The 22,851-nt window shown below is 41.7% G+C and overlaps 1 protein-coding gene across 4 annotated transcripts in view; it reads left to right on the top strand.

Moving 5' to 3' along the window:
• Nucleotides 1-22,009, top strand: part of KCNIP1 (potassium voltage-gated channel interacting protein 1) — a 568,743-nt gene extending 546,734 nt beyond the window's left edge. For all 4 annotated transcript variants that reach the window (XM_077473564.1, XM_077473562.1, XM_077473563.1 and 1 more), the window contains one exon: nt 13,667-22,009. In XM_077473564.1, coding sequence (XP_077329690.1) covers nt 13,667-13,714 — 48 coding nt within the window. In that variant the 3' untranslated portion in view covers nt 13,715-22,009. The remainder of the gene's footprint in view (nt 1-13,666) is intronic.
• The last annotated feature ends 842 nt before the right edge of the window (nt 22,010-22,851 follow it).

Raw genomic sequence — 22,851 nt, 5'->3', positions numbered from 1 at the left:
TTACAGTTGCTCCACCACAAATGTTACAATATGCGCCACTTACATTAAAGTTGCTCCATCACATATTATAGTCGTTTCCCTAACATTACAATTTTCCATCACAAATATGACAGCTGTTCCACAAGCACTGCAGTATTCATCCCTCAGCACAATGCAAAGCAAACTTAATTATAATTAGTCTGTGGCCAGTCAGGCTGGTGTGGAGTACAGCTAGGGGAAGTGCCTGCTTACTCCTTGAGCAGCATGTGTACACACAGGGGCAGGAGAGCCGCTCACATCAAGAGCTGAGTCTGCCTGAAGTCATGATGAGCAGGAGACCCAGGCTGCAAACTGTGAATCTCTTCTCTGAAGTGTCCAGGGCAACTGCTGATGGGGTTGCTATGGGTCTGCTATCCAAGCACCCCCTGGTTCCGCCCCTGTAACCAGGTCTTAGCAATCATCATTTTGGCTATGTAAAGTGTCTTGAGCAGAAAAACCTTAGTGTAACAGGAAAAAAAGAAAAGGGCAGGTAGTAAAAGGAGGAGAACAGGACGGGAAAATGGCAAATGATGACATAAAGATGTAGGCAGGGAGTAATGCAAAAGAAAGAAGGTAATGAGGAAGGGTCACATGTGGGGTAAAAAAAAAACATGGTAAAATAACAGTCCTGGGAAGCTAGGAGCATGCAGTGGGAGCTGTTGTAGTGATGAATGTGGAAAAGAAGTACATTCCATGTAATATGCTTATTTTTACAACATATTTGAACAGATATTAGATCTTCCTAAAATACATAATCCTTTCCCTCTCTGTATGGCAGTGTTATGTATACAGTAGATACCATATACAGAAGTGTGTATATTCCATATTCTAAGGCATACTTTAATGGTTACTATGTAGAGAAAAGTGTGTAGACCCTGTACTTGAAGGGAATCCTGCACAGATACCTTTGAAAAGGGGTCTCATTAATAAGAAATTGAAGTCCATATTACCTTCTTATATTAACCTTTATCAACACAAATCACATATAGAATAAAATAATTAAAATACATAGCCCCTAGAAATTATTTTTATGTCCAAGCTTCTGCTCACACAAAGCAGAGTTTATCCGCTAAATTAAACTATAGACTTCCAACAATGCATTCAGCCAGCACAGACATTATTCAGCATCGCATGTTTCATAGGCTCAGAATCTGTCAGGAAGCTTTTCATTTTCACATTTGCACCATATGACATACCAACTTAAGGGATGACTCCAGTAGGTTGAATGACATTTTTTCCCACCATCTCTGCCCCATATGATCTGCTGTGTCTACTCACATAGCATCTTCAGCAGAAGGATTGATAAGATTCTTCCCTGCTAGCCCCCATATAATTCACAAGCATAGGCTTTTGAATTATAGGGAGTATTTGGTAAAGTGTAAGGCTGCGTACACACGGGCGGACTGTATGGCCAACTTAGTCCGTCAGACAATCTGACAGACAGTCCGTCCTACTCTCGAATGAACGGACTTGACCACACACGATGAACAAACAGTCCGTTGAAAGCTTTCGCAATGACGTGTACAGCACATACGACGGGACTAGAAATCGGAAGTCCAATACACAGCAATGCAACCTTTCGCCGTGTAAATCCTTTCTGAGCATGCGCCATACTTAGTCCGTCCAACTAGCCTACTCACGAGCGGACTGTCCGCTGAAACCAAAGTTGGACGGACAATATTACGGAAATTCCGAAATACTTAGTCCGCCAGACTGCACGCTGAAAAAGTCCGCTGAAGCCCACATATGAGCGGACTGTCCGCTGAAATGTGTTTCGGCGGACTAAGTTGGACGGACAGTCCTCTCGTGTGTACGGGGCCTAAGACTATAAGCAGACATGAAAATTAAGGCTAATTTTGTATTGAAATGCGTTTTGTTAACCGTATGTAACTGCAACAGTTACAATTAGGGATGAGCTTCGTGTTCGAGTCGAACGTACGTTCGACTCGAACATTGGCTGTTCGTCCGTTTGGCGAAATCCGAACACTTGGTCCGTTCGCGTCAAAATTCGCGTGGCGCTCACAGCCCACAATGCACTGCGATGGCGCAGTGCATTGCTGGCTCATGATTGGCCAAGCATGCACTGTGACCCTGCATGCTTGGCCAATCGCAGCGCCAGCAGCGAGGAGAGCCATGATTGGCCACAGGCAGGCTGTGTAGTGCACGCCCCACACTATATAAGGCCGCCATTGAGGCGGCCTCGTGTAGTATGTTGGCATCTGAAGCAGTGGGTGTTCTGTGTACCTTCAACACAGTACACACCGATCGTTTTTGGCTGATTTCCTATCTTGCTGTTGTGTAGTGGTTATTGTCTGTGCCCTGACCGCAGTACACACCACTATATTCACCTCACCTATATAGCTAGTGATCTATCTTTAATAATAGAGCTTGCAGTCAGTAGTGTTAGGAGATAGTGCGTGCTGTCTGCGTGCTCTGTACCCAGTACATACCGCTATAATCCACCTACATAGCTGTTCTCTATTTGAGCCCAATTGCCATCTGCAGGAGTTATTGGAAGTTGTGTGTGCCTCCAGCACAGCACAGTATACATCTGTATATACCCCTTTATCTCTGCTGTTTTCTGGTTATTGTCTGTGCCCTGACCGCAGTATACACCACTATATTCACCTCACCTATATAGCTAGTGATCTATCTTTAATAATAGAGCTTGCAGTCAGTAGTGTTAGGAGATAGTGCGTGCTGTCTGCGTGCTCTGTACCCAGTACATACCGCTATAATCCACCTACATAGCTGTTCTCTATTTGAGCCCAATTGCCATCTGCAGGAGTTATTGGAAGTTGTGTGTGCCTCCAGCACAGCACAGTATACATCTGTATATACCCCTTTATCTCTGGTGTTCTATAAAAAAGGCATCTGCAGGAGTTAGTGGGTGTTGTGTGCCTCCAGCACAATATAAACTACCCAACTGCTGTTTTACCCAACTCCCTTCAGGCCATTACCATGTCTGGAAGGCCAGCAAGGAGAGGCAGACAGGCGCGAGCCGATAAAAGAGGGCAAGCAGGCTCTATGTCTAGAGACAACAGTGCTGGTCGTGGAAGCGGTGCATTGTCATCAGCATGTGGCCATGGGACATGCTTGTCCTTCTTTTCGGCAGCTGGACATGTTGAACCGCAACATGCCAACGACTTGGTAGAGTGGATGACCAAGCCCTCTTCATCCTCCTCATCCTCTCTCACCCAGTCTCAGGGTAGTAGCAAAGCAGCTGCCAACGCATCGTCTTCCCTCCTCTCAATGTCATCATCAGTGACTCCTTCCCTAGACCCACCACGTCCTCCTGACGAGTCTCCTGAACTCTTTGAGCACAGTGTTGGGTACATGCTCCAGGAGGATGCCCAGTGTTTGGTGGGCTCTGATGATGACACTCAGCTAAAGGAAGGCAGTAGCGTGAGCGCAGAGAGAGGGGATGCTCAAGAAGGACAGCAATCTGGCAGTCATGTTCCACAAGCTGCAGCATACTGCCAGGTTTGCTACAGCGATGAAGAGGGAGGGGATGATGAGGGCACTGACTCCACGTGGGTGCCTGGAAGGAGGGAGGAGGAGGAGGAGGCACATGTCCAACGAGGCAGGATGCCCTCCGGGGGCCAGCTTAGGGGCAGCACACCGACTGAATCACACCGCAGAGCTCCGCCTGTGCAGGGCGCTGCCTCTGCGCGTTATTCTAAAAGTTCTTTGGTGTGGGCCTTTTTTGAGACGAGTGCATCAGATCGCACCGCTGCTATTTGCAACATATGTCTCAAGCGTATCTCACGTGGCCAAAACATCAGCCGCTTGGGCACCACATGCTTGACCAGACATATGTTGACCTGCCATGCAGCTCGTTGGCAAGCGTACCTCAAAGACCCACACCAAAGAACAAAGCGGACCTCTCCTTGCTCCTCATCAGCTGGCATCTCCAACCCCACTAGACCTTCAGTCCTCTCTGAAACCTGCTCTGAGAGGAATGAAGGTGTAGAATTAGGTGTGTCACAGCCAAGTGCTTCCGGGAACTCTGCTAGTGGTACACCCACGTCCGATTATAGCAGGCAAATGTCCCTGCCCCAGTGGCTGGACCGGCGGAAGAAGTTTACTCCCAGCCATCCACATGCCCAGCGGTTTAATGCTAGCTTGGCTAAATTGCTAGCACTTCAACTGCTGCCTTTTCAGTTGGTAGACTCGGCCCCCTTCCGTGAGTTTGTACAATGTGCGGTTCCTCAGTGGCAGGTCCCCAAACGCCACTTTTTCTCACGGAAGGCGATTCCGGCTCTCTACCGGCATGTGGAAGGCAATGTCCTTGCCTCGCTGGACAGGGCGGTCAGCGGTAAGGTGCATATTACCGCTGACTCATGGTCCAGCAGGCATGGACAGGGACGTTACCTGTCTTTCACGGCCCATTGGGTCACTCTTCTGGCTGCTGGGAAGGATGCAGGACAAGGTGCAGTAGTGTTGGAGGTTGTTCCGCCACCACGCCTCCAAAATGCTACTATTGGTTGTGACACACCTCTCTCCTCCACCCCCTCCACTTCTTCTTCCTCCATGGCCTCTTCCAGTGCTCTGTCCTCAGAACCAGCGGTGCTCCGTAGGCGTTCCAGGGGCTACGCAAGTACGCAGGCAAAACGATGCCATGCCGTGCTTGCGCTGGTTTGTTTGGGGGACAGGAGCCACACTGGGGCGGATGTTTTGTCAGCTCTGCAGGGGCAGGCCGAGAGGTGGTTGACGCCACGCCAGCTTAAGCCAGGAATGGTGGTTTGCGACAATGGCACCAACCTCCTCTCCGCCCTCCGACAGGGACAACTGACCCATGTGCCCTGTGTAGCTCACGTCCTTAACCTGGTGGTGCAGCGGTTCTTGGGCAGGTACCCCGGCTTACAGGATGTCCTGAAGCAGGCCAGGAAAGTCTGTGTGCATTTCCGCCGATCATTTAATGCCTGTGCTCAGCTGGCTGAGCTCCAAAAGGAGTTGAACCTGCCCAAGAACCGCCTTATATGTGACATGCCCACCAGATGGAACTCAACATTGGCCATGCTGCAGCGGCTGCACACGCAGCAGAGGGCCATCAATGAGTACCTGTGCGACTACGGCACCAGGACAGGGTCAGGGGAGCTTGGTTTTTTCTCACCACGCCAGTGGGGCATGATCAGGGATGCATGCACTGTCCTGTCACCGTTTGAGGAGGCCACAAGGATGGTGAGCAGTGACAGTGCATGCATCAGTGACACTGTACCTCTTGTCCACCTCTTGGAGCATACGCTGCGTGGAATAATGGACAGGGCACTTGAGGCAGAACAGAGGCAGGAAGAGGAGGACTTCCTTGCCTCTCAAGGCCCCCTTTATCCAGACAGTGTTCCTGCTGTGCCACCCATCACACAGGAAGTGGATGAGGAGGAGGAAGAGGAGGAGGAGGATGATTGTGTCAGCATGGAGGTGGAGGCTGGCACTCAGCATCAGCAGCAGCAGTCTTATAGGAATGATTTACAGTCCCAAGAAACACGTGGACTTGTACGTGGCTGGGAGGAGGTAGCTGCGGATCATGTTGTCCTTAGTGACCCAGAGGACTCCGGACCGAATGCCTCAGCTAACCTACGCTGCATGGCCTCCCTGATCCTGCAAAGCCTGCGGAAGGATCCTCGTATTCTTCGGATCAAGGAGAGGGACCATTACTGGCTGGCCACTCTCCTTGATCCACGGTACAAGGGTAAGGTTGCCGACCTTATCTTGCCATCGCAGAGGGAGCAGATGATGAGACATCTCCGGGAGGCCTTGCAGAAAGGTCTGTGCAACGCGTTCCCAGAGACTGGGAGGTTACAAACTCCTGGTCCTGGACAACGTGTTGCTGAGGCATCGGTCAGAAGGAGCGGTGGAGAAGGTGGCCGTCTGACTGATGCTTTCAGACAATTTTTTAGTCCGCAGCCCCAAGGTATGATTGGTTCCAGCACCCATCGCCAGCGTCTGATTTACATGGTGCAGGAATACCTAGGGGCAAGGTCAGACTTGGACACCTTTCCCACCGAAAATCCTCTGGCTTACTGGGTCTTGAGGATGGATCACTGGCCAGAGCTTGCACAGTATGCAATTGAGCTACTGGCCTGTCCTGCATCCAGCGTTCTTTCGGAACGCACCTTCAGTGCTGCTGGTGGCTTTGTTACCGATCACAGGGTGCGCCTGTCCACCGAATCAGTTGATCGACTGACCTTCATCAAGATGAATCAGTCTTGGATCACCCACAGCTACCAAGCACCTGAAGCTGATGTAACCGAATAATTTTTTTTTAAATACCACATCCCTTCAAGACTGCCTATGCTGAGTGACTGTCCTGTTATGTTGATTGTCTATCCTCTTCCTCCTCCGCTGATATGTTGGAAGAACATTTTTGGTTCTGGGTGATGCCAGCAGCCCAATTTTTCTGCCCCTGTTTAACAGGGGCGTTTAATTACAATTTTTGATGCAATGCTTTGCAGCAGGGCTAATTCCTGCAATAAAACTAGAGTATATGGCAGAGGTTGCAGTGTGGTGGCACCAGCACCAGTGCCTAAGGCACAATTTTTCTGCCCCTGTTTAACAGGGGCGTTTAAGTACAATTTTTGATGCAATGCTTTGCAGCAGGGCTAATTCCAGCAAAAAAACTAGAGTATATGGAAGAGGTTGCAGTGTGGTGGCACCAGCAGCAGTGCCTAAGGCCAAATTTTTCTGCCCCTGTTTAACAGGGACATGTAATTACAATTCTTGATATAATATTTCACAGGAGGCAGAGCATATAGAGCAGGCCCCTACTTTCAAACATCCTACTTGCAAACGCAAGGAGACAGCAGCAAGTGAGATGAAAAAAGATGGACGACAAAACAAATTATACAGGGGTGATAACCCTTCCCTATGTTTTCCAAAAAGCTTAAAAATAGTTTTTTTGACTGGAGCTACACTTTAAAAATGTACCAGTTGAAAATTACAAACAGATTCAACTTAACACAACAAACCTACACAGTCCCTGTCTTGTTTGCACCGCCTGTATACTGCTGTTCTGAGTATATAGGGCCTGGGGGCCACACGCATTTCCTTTTTTTAATATGGGTACAGGGTTCCCCTTAATATGCGTACAAGACCCAAATAGGCTGGTAATGGGCAGGGAGGGCTACCCATGCCATTTTTCTGAATGATTTTCAACCATATTGCAGGAACCAGATATAACATTAAAACCGCAAGCAGTTTTAAATGGTGTTATTTCCGTTAAATGTAATTTTGTGCAGGGACTGTTCTAAACACAGGAAACACGTGGCACTTCACAGGCATACTACAGACACCCCACAGGCACCATATTTAAAGGAATATTTCACTTTTTTTTTCACTTTAATCGTCATTAAAATCAGTGCTCCCGCCAAAACGGCCGTTTTTAAAACTTTTTTTTGCATTGACCCATGTCCCCTGGGGCAGGAGCCAGGTCTCCAAACCCTTTTTAGGACAGTATCTTACATATTAGCCGTTAAAATTAGCACTTTCCATTTCGAATGTTCGAGTCCCATAGACTTCAATGGGGTTCTAACGTTCGTAACGAACGTGGGGTCCGTTCGAAAGTTCTGGTGCGAACCGAACCGGGGGGTGTTCGGCTCATCCCTAGTTACAATAATAACGCAATAATGCGTTTGAGCATGTGCAGTAGCTCCTTTTTCAAAACCTAAGCAGCAGTGTATGTGGCTTAAAAGGAGTAAGGGTATGGGGAAATGGGCAGAAGATTTAATAAACTAGGCGGGGGGTGATCGGCACAAAATGATGAAGGCATAATAGGCATATAATATACATATAGAGAAGGATAATACTGCAATTAATGAATACTGTAAATACCATACATACTATATAACAGTTAAAAAGCATAAAAGCATTGTTATTCACACAGTATGAAATCTGGTTCCAATCAACTATACACCTGATACTTCAAAAGTATGAAAAAATTATAAAAAAGGAAATAAAAATATGTGACATCAAACAAGAGGATATAAACATAATTATTATCATTATAATAGGGAAGAATTACAAATGCCAGCATGTACCATCATTAGAACTATTCATACCAGCATATTGTGTCTCTCAATGTAAGGGAAGCACAAAGGAGTTTTAAAAAACAATGCATTGGCATATGAATGAGATTAAAAGTGAAGATTCGTATGCATGAATATAGAAAGCAAAGGATATTTTCTAGGACCACGTATAAATGATGACTCGCAATAAATAGGTTTTCACTTATTTGGCTGTAAGAATCTAGTGTATGAGCTAGATGATATAATGGTAGGAGGAAGGAAATTACAATTAGAAGACCGTTGGTAATTGTTATTAAACAAGAAATTATTTTTCAAATATACAGGACCATATTTTCTTAGATATATTATAAATATATATTTGTGCTGAACTTCACACTTACCGTGGATGTCTACAGATGAGATTGACCAATAATTCCAAATACTATTATCAAGGTAATAAATTAGGGCGCCTGAAAAGAGTAAAAGTCAAAGGTTAGTGAGCAGACATTGTAGTGATGATGTAAGAACTTGGTAACCAGTGTCTGTAGCTATAGCATGCTCCGCCTCCATCTCTTCCAATACTCTGATAGAACCTCTACCTTCATCAAGGAGATAGAAATTCCTAAGGCCTTATGGAATGTAATGTATTGCCTGGGAAACAGCAGTGGTGAAAATGTGAACTGGAAGGAGGAGGTGCTAAAGGAAGCTGATACACACTGCTTGCTAGGAGAGAGCGGTAGTAAAGGAACCAGGGAAGTGTGGAATGCAGATAAAAAAAGGATTGAGGTGTAGATAGAAGGAATCAAACTCTGGGTCAGAGTTAACAGTTCTTATCACAGTTGTTTTTTCCTTAGGGATGTGGACATAACAAGACTATTACTGGAAGTGTCACATATTTTATTTTATTCTCTGTGATTTGTGTCCATAAAGGCTATGATAGGAAGGTAGCGTAGACTCTTTTGAATTTTGTCTTGTGCTGTTTACTCCTGCAGCAAATTCCTCTACGTTAGGGGTATACACGCTTTTTTCCTGCACATAGTAACCATCCCAAGCTTGCCTTAGTAGGAGGCTGGATTCATGTTAACTGAATTTGTTTCTAAGATACTTATCAAGAGCCCCCTCTTTGGAAAATATGTGCCTTGACTATTTTGACTACCATGTTGTCCTTATTGTGACTTACTCACATTGGGTCTGGATGGTTTCCTATTGGGATGTGTGTACAAGACCATTGCCTGTGTTACTGAATGTACCTGTGTTTTCCACCCAGGAGGCAGTGACTTCACAGTGGCTTACTCATTTGCACCTCTATGGGCAACACACACATCCTATGAATTCCAGTCTACCCTGCTGGCTGGTATTACTTTATTAAATATTAGGAGTGGGTTCCAATGTAGTGATTCTGTCACATGTTATCCTGAAGAAGGATTCCCAAAATGTATTGAGTTCATATGTGAACTGTAATCCAAATCTTTGCATGTTGTGAACCTCTATGCTGAGAGCAGTGGCGGCCTGTCCATTGAGGGTGTGCGGGCGCCACCTCCCCTACCCATGCGTCCGGTCCCCTGATCTACATATCAGTGGTGCCAGACCATGGATTCCAATGCGGGGTGGGTGTTTTTTTTGAAGCACCTGATTAGAACCAGAGGCTCTAATTGGCTTCAAAAAAGTATGGCCTCATTGCGCTCCGAGTCCACCCAGTTGTGTGATCATAGCAAATTAATTTTCACTATTATTTCACTAAAGTTCCCTCCCCGCCAATCAGGCAGGTCTGTGAGACCTGCTTCCAGACTGGCCAAAGCATCAGGTGATCCTATTGGATGCCTAGCACTTTGAGGAGAGGAGACACACAGTGGAGGAATATGGAGGAAGGGACACCGGAGCCGCTGCTGGCACTCCAGGAAAGGAGGAGAGGACACCACAGCCCCGCCACACAAGTAAGTCCTGGGCTGAACCACCCGCATGGGGGGTGTAGTTTCAGTGCTGTGACACGCCACCAGGGGGTGTTTGTTTGCTGCCCCCCCAAAAGAACCCACCAGCCACTGGTCGAGAGTAATATTTATTGTTGTGTAATAGATTTTTAATGGTACATATTAAAGTTTTTTTCACTTCTATATGTCGACACAAAGTATTTATTCTGTTCAAAGTTGTATTAATATGAGTGATATATACACTTCTGTATATAGTTTCTATTCAAAACACTACTATATGGAGAGGTAAAAGGAGCACAATATAATATTGTAAGGATGCCTATTGTGGTTGTTGGGTGCATCCATGTGTGTTGGCTACTCTGCCACAAGTCTAGTGCGATTCACTGCATTCACTTTCAAATACTCGGCCTTGATTCAAATAGTGCCAATAAATAAAGGTAATATACCTAAACAAATTATATATAAAATTGGCACGGTGTATTAATTTTCTTGCTATGAAATTAGGATTCAGTGACCCAGATTGGGTGCCAATAATTAGAAACTTGTTGGGGAATATGCAGGTGGAACCTGCCTTATTTAAACCTATGCACAAGTATATCTAGGATCTATGTTCTCTTTGCTGTTGACATGCTTAGTGTCATCATACCAGGATTAATAGGGCTCTCCAAGGCCCTTGAGAAGAAAGTGTTGGATGCCAATAAGTCTAGCCAGTATTTTAGCAGAAGAACCTCATAGCAACTGTGAAGCATGGTAGTGAAAATGTTAATGTTTAAGATTGGTTTGCTGTTCAGGGCATAGGAAGCTTGTCATCGAGCCAACTATATATTCTTCGTCATATCAAAGGTGTGCTTAAAGAGAATGTGAGGACATCTGGTCAAAAAGTTGAACTTACTCAAGAAATTTGTCTTTTTTTTTTACATAATATTCACTTAATATTACTGAAAAAGATGTTGCACCATCAATATAAAGTGCATACATTCATAACTAATCAATCAAGTAAAACATTCAAATATATCAAAAACTGTAAATAAGAATGTGTAAAAAAACATTCATAAATATTCCAGTAAAGTCCATCAGAAAAAAAGAAGAGAAGTGCTCTTGTGCAAAAAGTTAATTTATACTTGTGTATCAACAAAAAAAACATATTTCAGTGTAGAAAGCAAAATCTTCATACTCAAAGTGCACACCAAATTCTCATGCCACTTACCAGCTACTCTGATCCCAATAAGGGGATCTGGCTCCAGTATCCCCAGGGAATGAATGGATATAAGAAGCCAAGATTCCAGGATGGGTTACCATACAACCAGGATGTTCAACAGTGGGCAACTTATTTTTTGGTATAATAATGATCTTAGCAAATCCACCAAAGAAAAGGATCAAAAAGAAGAAATAAAGGGTTATGGACTTGAAAATGCTAAACTGATTACAATGCTGTGTATTATTTAGATGCTGAAAATCCTAGGTGGGACACCATACTTCTGCGAGTGAGCTTATATCAGCATTAAGGCACCTGTGGGTTTTGTTTGTGTGTGTAAAACAGAAAGCACACATGCTACCTATGGGATATCTTTATACTTATGTACCATATGATTGCCAGAAAAAGAAAATTATTATTTTAACTTAAACATTCTGCAATCTAGAATGCCCCTAAATTAAAGTGGTTGTAAAGTAAAAAAAAAAAAAAATCACTGCCATCCCCTTTGTTTTATGAAGCCACCCTAGCGTTTGTGTAAAACAATGCCTCTAAATACCTTATTTCAGATCTTTTCTTGCCAGTCACATGACCTCTTAGCGCTTTCCTCATCCATTCTAAGGGCTACAGAATGAGAGGCCAAGATCCCCTCTGACATCAGCCAGGGAGGTCATGTGACCGCTGTGTTGTCTGCTCAGCCCCTCCTGCGTTAGCCTTTAGATTGGAGGAAGAGAGCTGCCGGAAGTCACGTGACCGGCCAGAATAGATCTTAGATAAGGTATTTAGTGGCCTCATTTTACACTCATACTTACACCGTGTAGGATGGCTTCATAAAACATAGGTGCTGGCAGTGATATTTAATTTTATTTTACTATTAATAGTGGCAGGAGGAGAGGGAAGGGGCAGCTCACACACACACAAGGGAGTTGACAGGCAGAAAGGGAGGGGGAGAGAGAAGGAGAGCAGCGGGATGACGGAGGGATGTAAAACTGACCACAGTAATCAGGGATCATCAGTCATGGTTACCATGGTCATTTTACATAGGACACCGAAACAGGCAGGATCAGACAGATTTTTTGCAAAGAGGGACAGGTTAGACAGCACAAGCAACAAGCAGTTATAATGGAACAGTATCTCCTTTTTTTTTTTTTTTTTTTTTTAGGGTTACAACAACTTTTGGCAAAACCTGGCAGATCAAGAAAAAAAAACATTTTTATATGTCCTTCAAATTGAAAGTATTGAATATTAGTAAAAAGAGTTGTGTACATTTTTCTGAACTAGAAGTCTGCAAGGAGGAATGGAAATATTGAAGTGATACTAAAGTCTTGTTTTTCTTTTTTTTTAAATAACAAACATGTTCTACTTACCTGCTCTGTGCAGTAGTTTGACCAGCCCAGAGCCTCCTCTTCTCTGGCCCCTTTTTGGCACTCCTGGTCCCTCCCTCCTTTTGAGTGTCCCCACAGTAAGCTCCTTGCCATGGGAGCACCTGAGCTGAGCCACAGCTCCCTATGTCCTTTCAGACATGGGCCGTGGTCCAGCCCGCCCCTTCTCTTTTCTCATTGGTTCACCGACTTTGATTGACAGCAGCGGTAGCCAATGGCGCTTCACTGCTGTCTCAACCAATGAGGAGGGAGATTCCTGGACAGCCAAGTCTCTTGTGCAACATCGCTGGATCAAGATGGAGCTCAGGTAAGTATAAGGGGGGCTGAGGGGGACCGCTGTACACAGAAGTTTTTTTTTTTTATCTTAATGCATTAAATTCATTAAAAAACCTTGTGCCTTTACAACCATTTTAAGTTTTGAAGTTTGTTAATATTGCATTTGTTGCAATGAAGAAAATAGAGAACAGTGGGCTTAACATAAACTCCCAAACCCACATGGAAAACAAATATAATTTAAAGCAAGAAAATACAAGCTGTGTTACAGGAAATGTTTCTACCATTGATGGTGTTACTGATTCCTGATGGACAGCTTGCCAAACGTTTACATTTGCCACATTTATTTTTTATCTATTTCCATTCTTTAAAATATAGCAAATTAAAGTAAGTGTATATGGAAAAGAATTAAAATTCATTGGGGGTTATTGACGAAAGGCAACCCCACTTTGCACTGCAAGTGCACCTGAAAGTGCACTCCCTCTAAATCTAAGGGGTAGATCTGAAATGAGTGGAAGCTCTGCTGATTTTATCATTCAATCATGTGCAAGCTAAAATGCTATTTTTCATTTTCCTTGCATGTCCCCCTCGGATCTACAGCGACTTTACTTCCAAGTGCACTTTCAGTGCAAAGTGGATTTTCTTTTAATAAATAACACCCATTATGTGTAAAATGGGTCCTTGCAGAGGATGTGCAAACTTCTTTTTATTTTGGCAACAAATATGCTGACTAGAGATGCCTACTTCTTTTAAGACCATCAGTGTGTTAATTTAGTAGCTGGGTAATTTGTTAAAAAATTTAACTATGCAATAATTCACAATTAAAATTAACAACAAAAAAATTAACATTGTGTTTGTTTGTTTTTTTAGGATGACAATATCATGAGGTCATTACAGCTCTTTGAAAATGTTATGTAAAAAAGGCTATGTGAACAATGGTGCTGACTCTCAATCGCACTGTGAAATGTTTGTAACCTTACAAATCGAACCACAAAACATTCTCTGGAAATTTTGTAATTATGAAGTTTGTAACCATCAAAGAACAAATTTATAGAAATCCATATTGTCATCTATCAACAATCTCAAATTTGTGGAAAAAGAATTGTTTGATTTCCCCTGTGTGACGCATTCACAGGATTTAATACTCTTTTGGATGTGTACTGCGTTTACATGTTTTATAGCTTTACCTTTGTTATTAGTGGATATGTGTTTGGCTAGTTTTAAATGCTTTTGCTTTTTAATGCAGTATGATTGCAAAATATAAGATTCAATACTGTTAATTTGTTTAGCCATAAACTGTAACTGAAAACTTAAAAGCTTTTCATACAACTATTTTGTGTTAGTATCGCTTTGTAAAAAATATAGTAGGAAGACACTCCACATGAACTGAATTTTGAACAGATTATAATATATTTTATGAACAGAAACATTAAAGCGTAAGTAAATGCAAATATCAAACACCTTCATCGAATCTAGTTATGTTTTCAATAAAAATATATTTTAGTGTATTTTAAAGCAGAACTAAAGTTTTTTTTAATTTTTTTTATCTATTGTTATGAGGTCGTTTTTCATGGTAGAATAAACTCTGGGTATGTGGTTAAAATTTGCAAAGAATACCCAATCACATGCAAGGAACATAATAAAAATGAGTGTTTTTGCTTCCACGTTATTAGATAATTAAAGTTAGTAGAGTTTCACCTCATTCACTAGGCTAAAGTAAAATTTACTTGCAAAGTCAAAATACCTCATTTAATAAACAGAATTAAACAAAAAGTGAAAATGCCCTTTCAACATAAGCAGCCTATTTGTCTTTAGTAAAAAAGAAAAACCCCAGTGTATGCCTCCTTTGCCTTAAAAGCCCTGCCTGATAACATTTTTCACCTACTTGTAGCTTGAGCTGCACATGTGCAGCTCAATCTCTGCATGCTTTGGGTGTTAGGACAAAGCCATTTCTGGTTGGCCAATTAAAATGGCTGAAGCTTGTGCTACTAGAAGATCTGGAGATGCCAGCAGTAATAAAGGAGTGATGGGGGGGAACATGGACAATACATCCCTGGAGAAAGGCACTTAATTAGGTAAGTGTGGCATAACATGCAGGTATGCTGTATATACTTGCACGTAATCTTTTGGGAACCCCAGGGTTATGGCCATTAGGTTCCTGCTTGAATGAGTCATTGCACTGCACTGTGATTTACTCTCCTTCTTCTCAGAAATCATAGGTGCATGATCAGCCAATCAACAATAATTTGCCCTGTCATGTGGTGTATGGAGATAGTCCTAAGCCTGAGTAAGGTCCTGCTAGAGCAACTTTAAAGAAGAATTATTAGCATTTTGGACAGAGTTGGGGAGGGTTTCAACCCCATCAGGATTTCTTGCCATCTGGGTCCTATTGGGGAGAATTCCCTTCACTTCCTGTCCCATAGCCAAACATAGGTAAATTAGAGGAAATCCCTCTAAAGTGTGGAAATCCCTGGTTGTCATCAGGGTCACCAGAGCTTTTGTAGCTATTAGAAGATATCCCCTCTATTGTTGATCTGAGGACAACCCAAAATTTGAGGTTTTTTTTTCACTTTCACCTTCGATGATAACAGTAAACATGTCAGATGGAGATGGTGAATTTCCCTAACAGGGACACAGGCAGCGATAAAATCCTGACATGGGTTAAAACCCTCTCCATTCTGTCCAAAACCAGAAACACTTTTTTTTTCCCTTTAGTTATGATTTAAGCTTAGAAAGTATTTTTTATTTTCACTCCTGTGCACAAAAAGAGCGATGGATGACTGAAAGGCAGGCAACTCTAAAGAAATGCAGATAGGTTAATTGGCTTCTGTCCAAAAAAAAATTGACCCTAGTGAATGAATGGGGACTTTGGATTGTCGGCTCCTTGAGGGTAGGTACCGATGTGAGTGTGCAATGTACAGGGATAGGGACAATTGTAGACACTCACTCAGGTTGAACTGGATGGTCTGGAGTCTTTATTCAACCTTACTAACTATGTAACTATGTAAGTATAAGCAATGAGCAAGGCTGAAATTTAAGTGAACATCTGTATACACTTTACTCACTATTTATTCACTTGAATATATTACCTATGTCAACTTGTTGAGTTCCAGTGAAATTTTGGCAATGGATATGCTAAAAACATCAACATGACATTAAATAGCATAATATGGGATGTTTAAGCCATTAGCACACATCACAGAAATGCTTTGTAAAAAAAGTATGCTATTTTAGTTTGGGAGTCTGCATCACGTGTAAACCAAAAATATATGCAATTGTTCCCACACTTTAATAGACATTGAAAAATGTGAAACAATATTAACGTTTTCTGTTTAACTGATTTGAAGCTGTTTGGTATTTGCAGCCAAAACAGGCATAGTAGAGGCAAATAAAAAGCTAGTTACATTCTTAGTAAAGAGGATTATGCAAGAGAAAGCAGTCTGTGCATTACCTCAAGGCTTCAACCACCCTACAAAATGTGCACATAATGGATGTACAAAAGCACACCTGTGGGAACAAAAGTAAAAATAAATACTTACCTTACGCCCAGATTTTGCACTACAAGGAGTGGCACAGTTATACTTCCAGTGAGATCCTGGGAAATGTTGGATATTCCAAATATCATAAGAATACACACCACCACAATATTTGTGATCCTCGTCATTCACAGGATCTTATCAGAAGGATTGCGATGTCACCCTTACCTAGGTACTGTGAGTGGAAGCCAGTAAAGTAAATAGACTAACTTTTTTCCCCACAGGTGCTTTTTTGGCAAGTTTATCATATTATGATTGATAAAGGAGGACCCAATGTAATGGGTGCTTTCTGGTGCAAGGTCCATCTTAAATTTTGTTGAACAGGGGATCAGATTTAGAGTAGGTGTATTGATATGTTGCCTTCCTTTATCATCACTAATTATTGTAGCAGCAAAGTTAAGTTCCTAAAAACCGGAAGAAAATTACTATTCATAGTAGATATATTTTTTTAAAGAGAATTTTTTGATGTGTTGATTGTTATATACATGTAAAAATTTAAATAATGTAAGAAATATGGAAGATGGCTGAGCTGATCTTCTAAAAATACTAGTTACCTGATTGTCTTGGTAACCTCTATGCTTCAATATTTTGATTAACTAACAGGGGACAAGGATTCAAATATAGCCTTTTTACATTCCTCTGATTTTAATAATCTGTATTTATTTTTCAGTTAATTGACTCGAAGTAGGTGATAACAGTCAGGTAACTGGATTTTTCAAAAGAAGCTTAGCAATAGCAGCCCTGATACTCTCATGACAGGTTGACTTTAAAATTTATGTATATCCAAAACTTTTTTGTTTAGTTTTAGACAGAGTAGGGAAAGGTTAAAATTCCAGTCTATGCTTTTTTTTTTTTTTAGTTTTTGTCCCACTTGGGAAATTACTTTCACTTCCTGTGCTGGATCAGCAATCATAAATTTGGTCAAAGTAGCACATGTAGCTATAATACTTTCAAATGCTAACGGTGGTACAAAGTCCATACATACAGCATAAAAGTGTTATATTAGGTAGAATTTTAATTGCATAAATGAAATTTTCTCTTATTCGTTGAGAGACGCAGCTTTTCACTGAAGATCAATCAGAACCAGTGGGTTAAGCTGCCTGCTTCCAGACATGTGTAAAAAAATGTCTGAACAGCTCCCTTGGGTGGCTTAAAGTGGTTTTAAAGTCTCACTTTTTTTTTTTTACCTACATGCATTGTATGCATGTAGGTAAAAAACCTTCTGTGTGCAACAGCCCCCTAATACTCACCTGAGCTCCCTCTCAATCCAGCTATGTGCATGAGAGATGAGCTTCTTATGAGTCTCTCATTTCTCATTGGCTGAGACTACTATCAACCACAGCCAGTGAGCCAATGAAGAGAGAGTGGGGGGGGGGAAGCATGGGGCTGAGCCACAGATCTGTGTGTCTTATGGACGCACCAGTGCCCCCAAATCAAGCGGCTTGCTATTGGGGGAACTGGCTAAGGCGGAGAAGCCAAGAGCACCGACAGGGTCCTAAAAAAGAGGAGGATTGGGGCTGCTCTGTGCAAAGGTAAGTATGACATATTTTTTTTATTTTTTTTTTATAAAGGAGCCTTTGATGTCACTTTAATCCCACAACTGTCAGAGGACATTTTTTTTTTTTGTCTAGTGTCGAGGATTAAGATGCGTATTTCTTCTGCTCCTGAAATCGTCTTAGATGACTATTTCTTCTATCAAGAAGCTGACTGGTAGACAGGTTGGATGTTGATCCTTTTAGTCTCCCTAGTCTAGCCTTTTAGTCTCCCTAGTCTCCCTAGTCTCCCTAGTCTAACCATCAGTCTCTCTAGGTTGTAACAAATACTCACTGTGCAATCCCTTTTTTTCTATTTGGACAGCAAGCCTTTTATGTACTGTAATATGTATGAGAGGTTGTGTTGGTCTGCTTGTCACAGTGTTTCCTAAAGAGGCTGAAGGGCCCCATCTTTCTGGATCCTGGAGGGAATCTGAGGTTATTTTTGCTGTCTGTGCTGTCTGGCTAACCCTAGATTTCTATCCTTTCCTATTCTCTCTTTTATTACAGAGTGCTTTACACTGATTACAGTCATTTATTTATTTTTATCTGTGTGGCTTTCTGTTCAGCCACCACATAATTTTTGCTTTTTTAAGTTGTATTGTGTAAGCATAGTTGGTTTTACTCTTTATGCAATTATTGTTCCCTGTAGGTCCTTAAGGCACTGCGCATGCTCCTTGGAGCCTGAAGCCTTTAACTGTGTGCTGCAGTTGTTTTTTGCCCTTCTCAAGCTGAAGCATTGGATCCTTATTAGAATCTGTGGTTTCTTTCCTGAAGAAACCAGCCTTTGCATCTCAGAAATGCTTGCTTTCTTGAGTGGCTGTCTGGGTGCATACCTCATTCCTGTGGAGTGGTTTGTTGGTGGCAGCTCTTATTGCATAGAGTCTCTAATGTGGTAACATGACTGATTCTAAGAAGAGGTAATTCCAATCCAATTTCCTCTTTACCAGCTGCCTCTGTGTATACCGATTGTCACACTACCATGGATAGTAACCAGGGTGATTCACTTTGTGTTATCTGTACAGCAGCCTTAGGTGCATCTGCCTTTGCTACCCCACCTACTACACTATCACGTGTCTCTTCTGCCCCCCTCCCCATTCCTCAATTACACTGGAATCCCTGACTTCAATTATGGATGGCTTTGTAACTAAGATTGTACAAGCTATTTCTGACCCTAAGCAAAGTCTCATAGATACGTCCTCCAAATTCACCGGTCTGACTTGTTTAACGGCTTGGCCCCGGTTTTGTCTGGTCTTGGATTTCATGAGGGCTTGGATGAAGATTCTCACTTTTTAATTTCTGTGGACAAGAACGATGATTTTTCCCTTAATTCTTGAAAAGGAATTGGTTTCACCTCTGATTAAACCAGTTTGTAAAACTCACAAAACAGAGGATTCTCCTGCTTCCTTATTTGAACTCTTGGTTGTTGTTGGTTTTCATAAACCTAAGTGAGATACAAAAGTGTTTCCATACCATTTGTTCTTTGACAATCCCATTTACAAGGAACGGAATCTTCCTAATAATAATTCACTAAAATTACTATTCCTCTTATCCTGGAACGGCTGGTTTCAAGTTTTAATAAAGCAACTGTGATCTCTGCAGTGGAAACTGTATGTTTTTAAAAACTCAATGGACCATAAAATGGAGTTGATTCTCTGTTCTGTGTATACCATTGCTGGAACTCCGAGGAGAGTTGTTAAAGCATTGGCTGTGGTGGAGAAGGCTAGACATTTGCCCTAGGACCTTGCATCAGAACAAGTATTCTGTACTTTGTTGGCCTTAACAGATCAAATGGTTCAGGCCCTAAAATATTTGGGTGAAAAACCATTGGTCTTTTTCCTTGGAGTGATTTCTGGCCACAATCGTTCCCTGGGTTTCCCTCACAAACTTATCTCTAGCTATCCAAAACATACTTGATCAAATCCCTAAGAAAGTAGGTAATAAATGCCTTTGTGAAAAAAAAATCAGAATGGATCCCATTTATTTGGTAGTTGCTTCTCTTCATCAAAGAGGCTTAAGCATCAACATTCATTCTTAATGTCCCAATTTGTCAGAGCTACCAACAAATCACTGTGGGACATTACCATTGCCCATTTGTGGCTTGTCTTGCCTCTGCTCCTTGAGTATTCACAAAGATCTTGGCCCTGATCTTGCTCTTCTTCACTTCAGGGATCCCAGTTGGAGGTTATCTTGATGATCTTGTCTTGGGAGCAGGCTTCTACCAAACTTTGCAGGACCACATTCAGTTAATGTTATAAACCTTGCAGTACTTGCAGTCTGATCAAATTTTTCATCTGGAGAATCTGGGGCTAATCCTGACACATTTTCTTCTGCTGGATAAACTGTACAAACTTCAGTACCACGTCAAGAGTCTTCATTAAACCATTAAATTCTGTCTTCTTTCCTGTATGATGGTGTTCAGTCTGATGGTCTCCTCCTTTGAAGCAGGAAATGTGTCATTTCTTCCTCCACATTGGCTGATCATTATGACAATAGTAAGCCTTTTGGGCTTGGGGGGGGTTTGATTTTATCCTTGGCTGCCATGTTTCTATGCCCTTTGACAAATCATTCCTTACTTTTATACATGGTGTTCCTCTTGTTAGGTGATTCCTTCATGGAACTTTACAATCTTGCAAAGACCTCTTTTTGCCATCATTTAGGAGGATCACTTGCAGATATTGTTACACAGGTTGGCATGTCTGCGTTCACAGCCTTCTCCTGTGAATCACCCTTTGTGATTTTGCACAAGGACAAGGTGGTAACATCCCGCCCTTTTTTTCTATTTGAGGTAGTCTCACCTTAATGAAGGTATTCCGCCCCTACCCCTTTGTCTGATTTCTTGTTGGCCTAAAAAAGTAATTTACATATCTTAGATGTTGTGGTGTTAGGGTTTACTTTTAGGCTACTGCAGTCTTTCCGATAACGTATTTGTTGTGGTTGATGGTCCCTATATGGGACATGCTACTTCATCTGCTACCATCTCTAGATGGATTCTAAAAACTATATTTCAGGCTTACGCCATTAAACATAAAAAAAAAATTTCCTGCCATTACAGTACCTATTCAGTCAGCACTCCTTGGGCTTTTCTGAGATCCATCTGTAAGGCTGTGACCTGGTCCTCCATTGATACCTTCCTATTTTTATAAGGTTCATAAGGTTGCATCAGCCAAATGTGGTATAAGGGCTCACCATGTTAATTCATTTGTTATTCAGGTATCGCCTTTCCCTAGTACTGCTTGTTGACATCACACTGTTTCTGATTGATCTATAATTAAAAGCTGTGTCTCTCAATGAATGTAAGAGAAAGTCGAATTATTTGTACTTTCTGTAACATTCTTTATACATTGAGTGACAAAGCTTGTACTGCTTGCTAATAACTAACATTTTCTGGCAGTTTGAGGATTGAGAAACCTAAGGGAGCTGTCTTCCTAGCTGTATGTTCATTTTTGTTAAAGTTTCTTCAGTTTAACCCCATGTTAAATCTTAGGTACCACTAATCACCCCTTTTTAAATCCTTCCTACCATTCCCCCCATCGCTATTATTTTGGGCTGTTTTTCCATTCATCTGTAAGCTGTTTTAGTTTGTTTTAGTTTGTTTTTCCAATGTAACATTAAAAAATGCACTAAATAGCAACATTCACAATGCTTTATGCCATCAATCTAATGTTAGTGTCAACAAATGGGATAAAGGACAAAAAGTGCACTTTTATATTTGCAAGTAACACTAGTGGTTTTAAACAAAATTTATTTGGTTTGTTGTGTCTGTTTGTGTTTAAATAAATGTATTTGCATAGAAAACAAAATAATTTTTGCAAAAAACAACCACCTCCAAATAAAAAAATAATAATAATTGTATAAGAATTGAAGAATTACTTTGGTATTACAATTAATAAAAATGTTATTGCCAAATCATTTTACCCAACTGAAAATGTTGTGGTTAAAGCCATCACTGCTGCCATTTTGACCAAAATTACCATTCTGTGATGTGACTACGACGGTAAAAATCATTTTGGCACACATGGATGGATGATGTATGTCAATTGTATGTAAACTAGTTATTTATAATAGTTTCATGTAAAATTTATTATGTTTTGTCTAATGTGTAACACAAAAGCAACTTTGAAATATAATTTGTCTACACAATAGCCCAGGTCATTTATTTTCAGAAATACCCTTTTGGTTGAAATGATGTTGGGAGTGTAATAATTTTACCACTGCATGAATGCCTTCATCTGCATAGCCATTTTAAATGGCAGAGACTGCCAAGACATCTAGCAACTGTACCACATGTGGTGTTTGGGTGCATGTACAGATATACTGCAAAATTGGAGCTTGTTAACACACTACCTCCTGGAATAGCTGTGACATAGCAATTGCAAAAGGCACAGGGCCCAACATAGGGCAGAAACCAGAAAGTTCTGACTTTCTAAAAAAGCTCCTTTTAGAAACATAAAAAACATAAACTTACGATGGGAAAAAGTCTAAGTGGTTCTTGAGTGTGCCTTTTTTTGACATGTTTTTTTTTCCTTGAAGATAGATTATGTTCTTAACATGCATAATAAATATACTCTTTAAATAAAGTTGGGGCCTGTTCCCATTACCCCTTCAATCCCACATATATTCCCAACTAGACCTCAAATCAACCTGTGGCGTCCTTCACTATCTGTAGTCTAAGCCATGGCTTGGCTTATGCAATAACCTAACTCTGGTGGTTTGTGCTGATCCAGTGGACCGTGGATAATCTGTCTGGTTGGAATCTTGTATGAAGGTGGTTTCTCTGTTAAGGTGGATACACACTATACAACTTTCTTTAGATTTACCAAAAGCATATAATATGAGCTCAAACCTAAACACTTTCAATTTGTGTGCAATCGAGCAGGCCCTTGCAGTAGTTGACTGTAACGCTAAAGGAAATCTAACAACAAAAGTTGTATATTGTGTATCCAGCTTTAGGGCCTACCATAGCCTGTTGGTTCAGTGATTCAAG

The sequence above is a fragment of the Lithobates pipiens genome, unplaced genomic scaffold (assembly GCF_037356315.1).
Source record: "Lithobates pipiens isolate NorthernLeopardFrog02 unplaced genomic scaffold, aLitPip1_a1.2 Scaffold_8, whole genome shotgun sequence".
Classification (NCBI taxonomy): Eukaryota; Metazoa; Chordata; class Amphibia; order Anura; family Ranidae; genus Lithobates; species Lithobates pipiens.
Note: the sequence above shows the minus strand (reverse complement) of the source record. Positions and strands in the feature narration are given on the sequence as shown.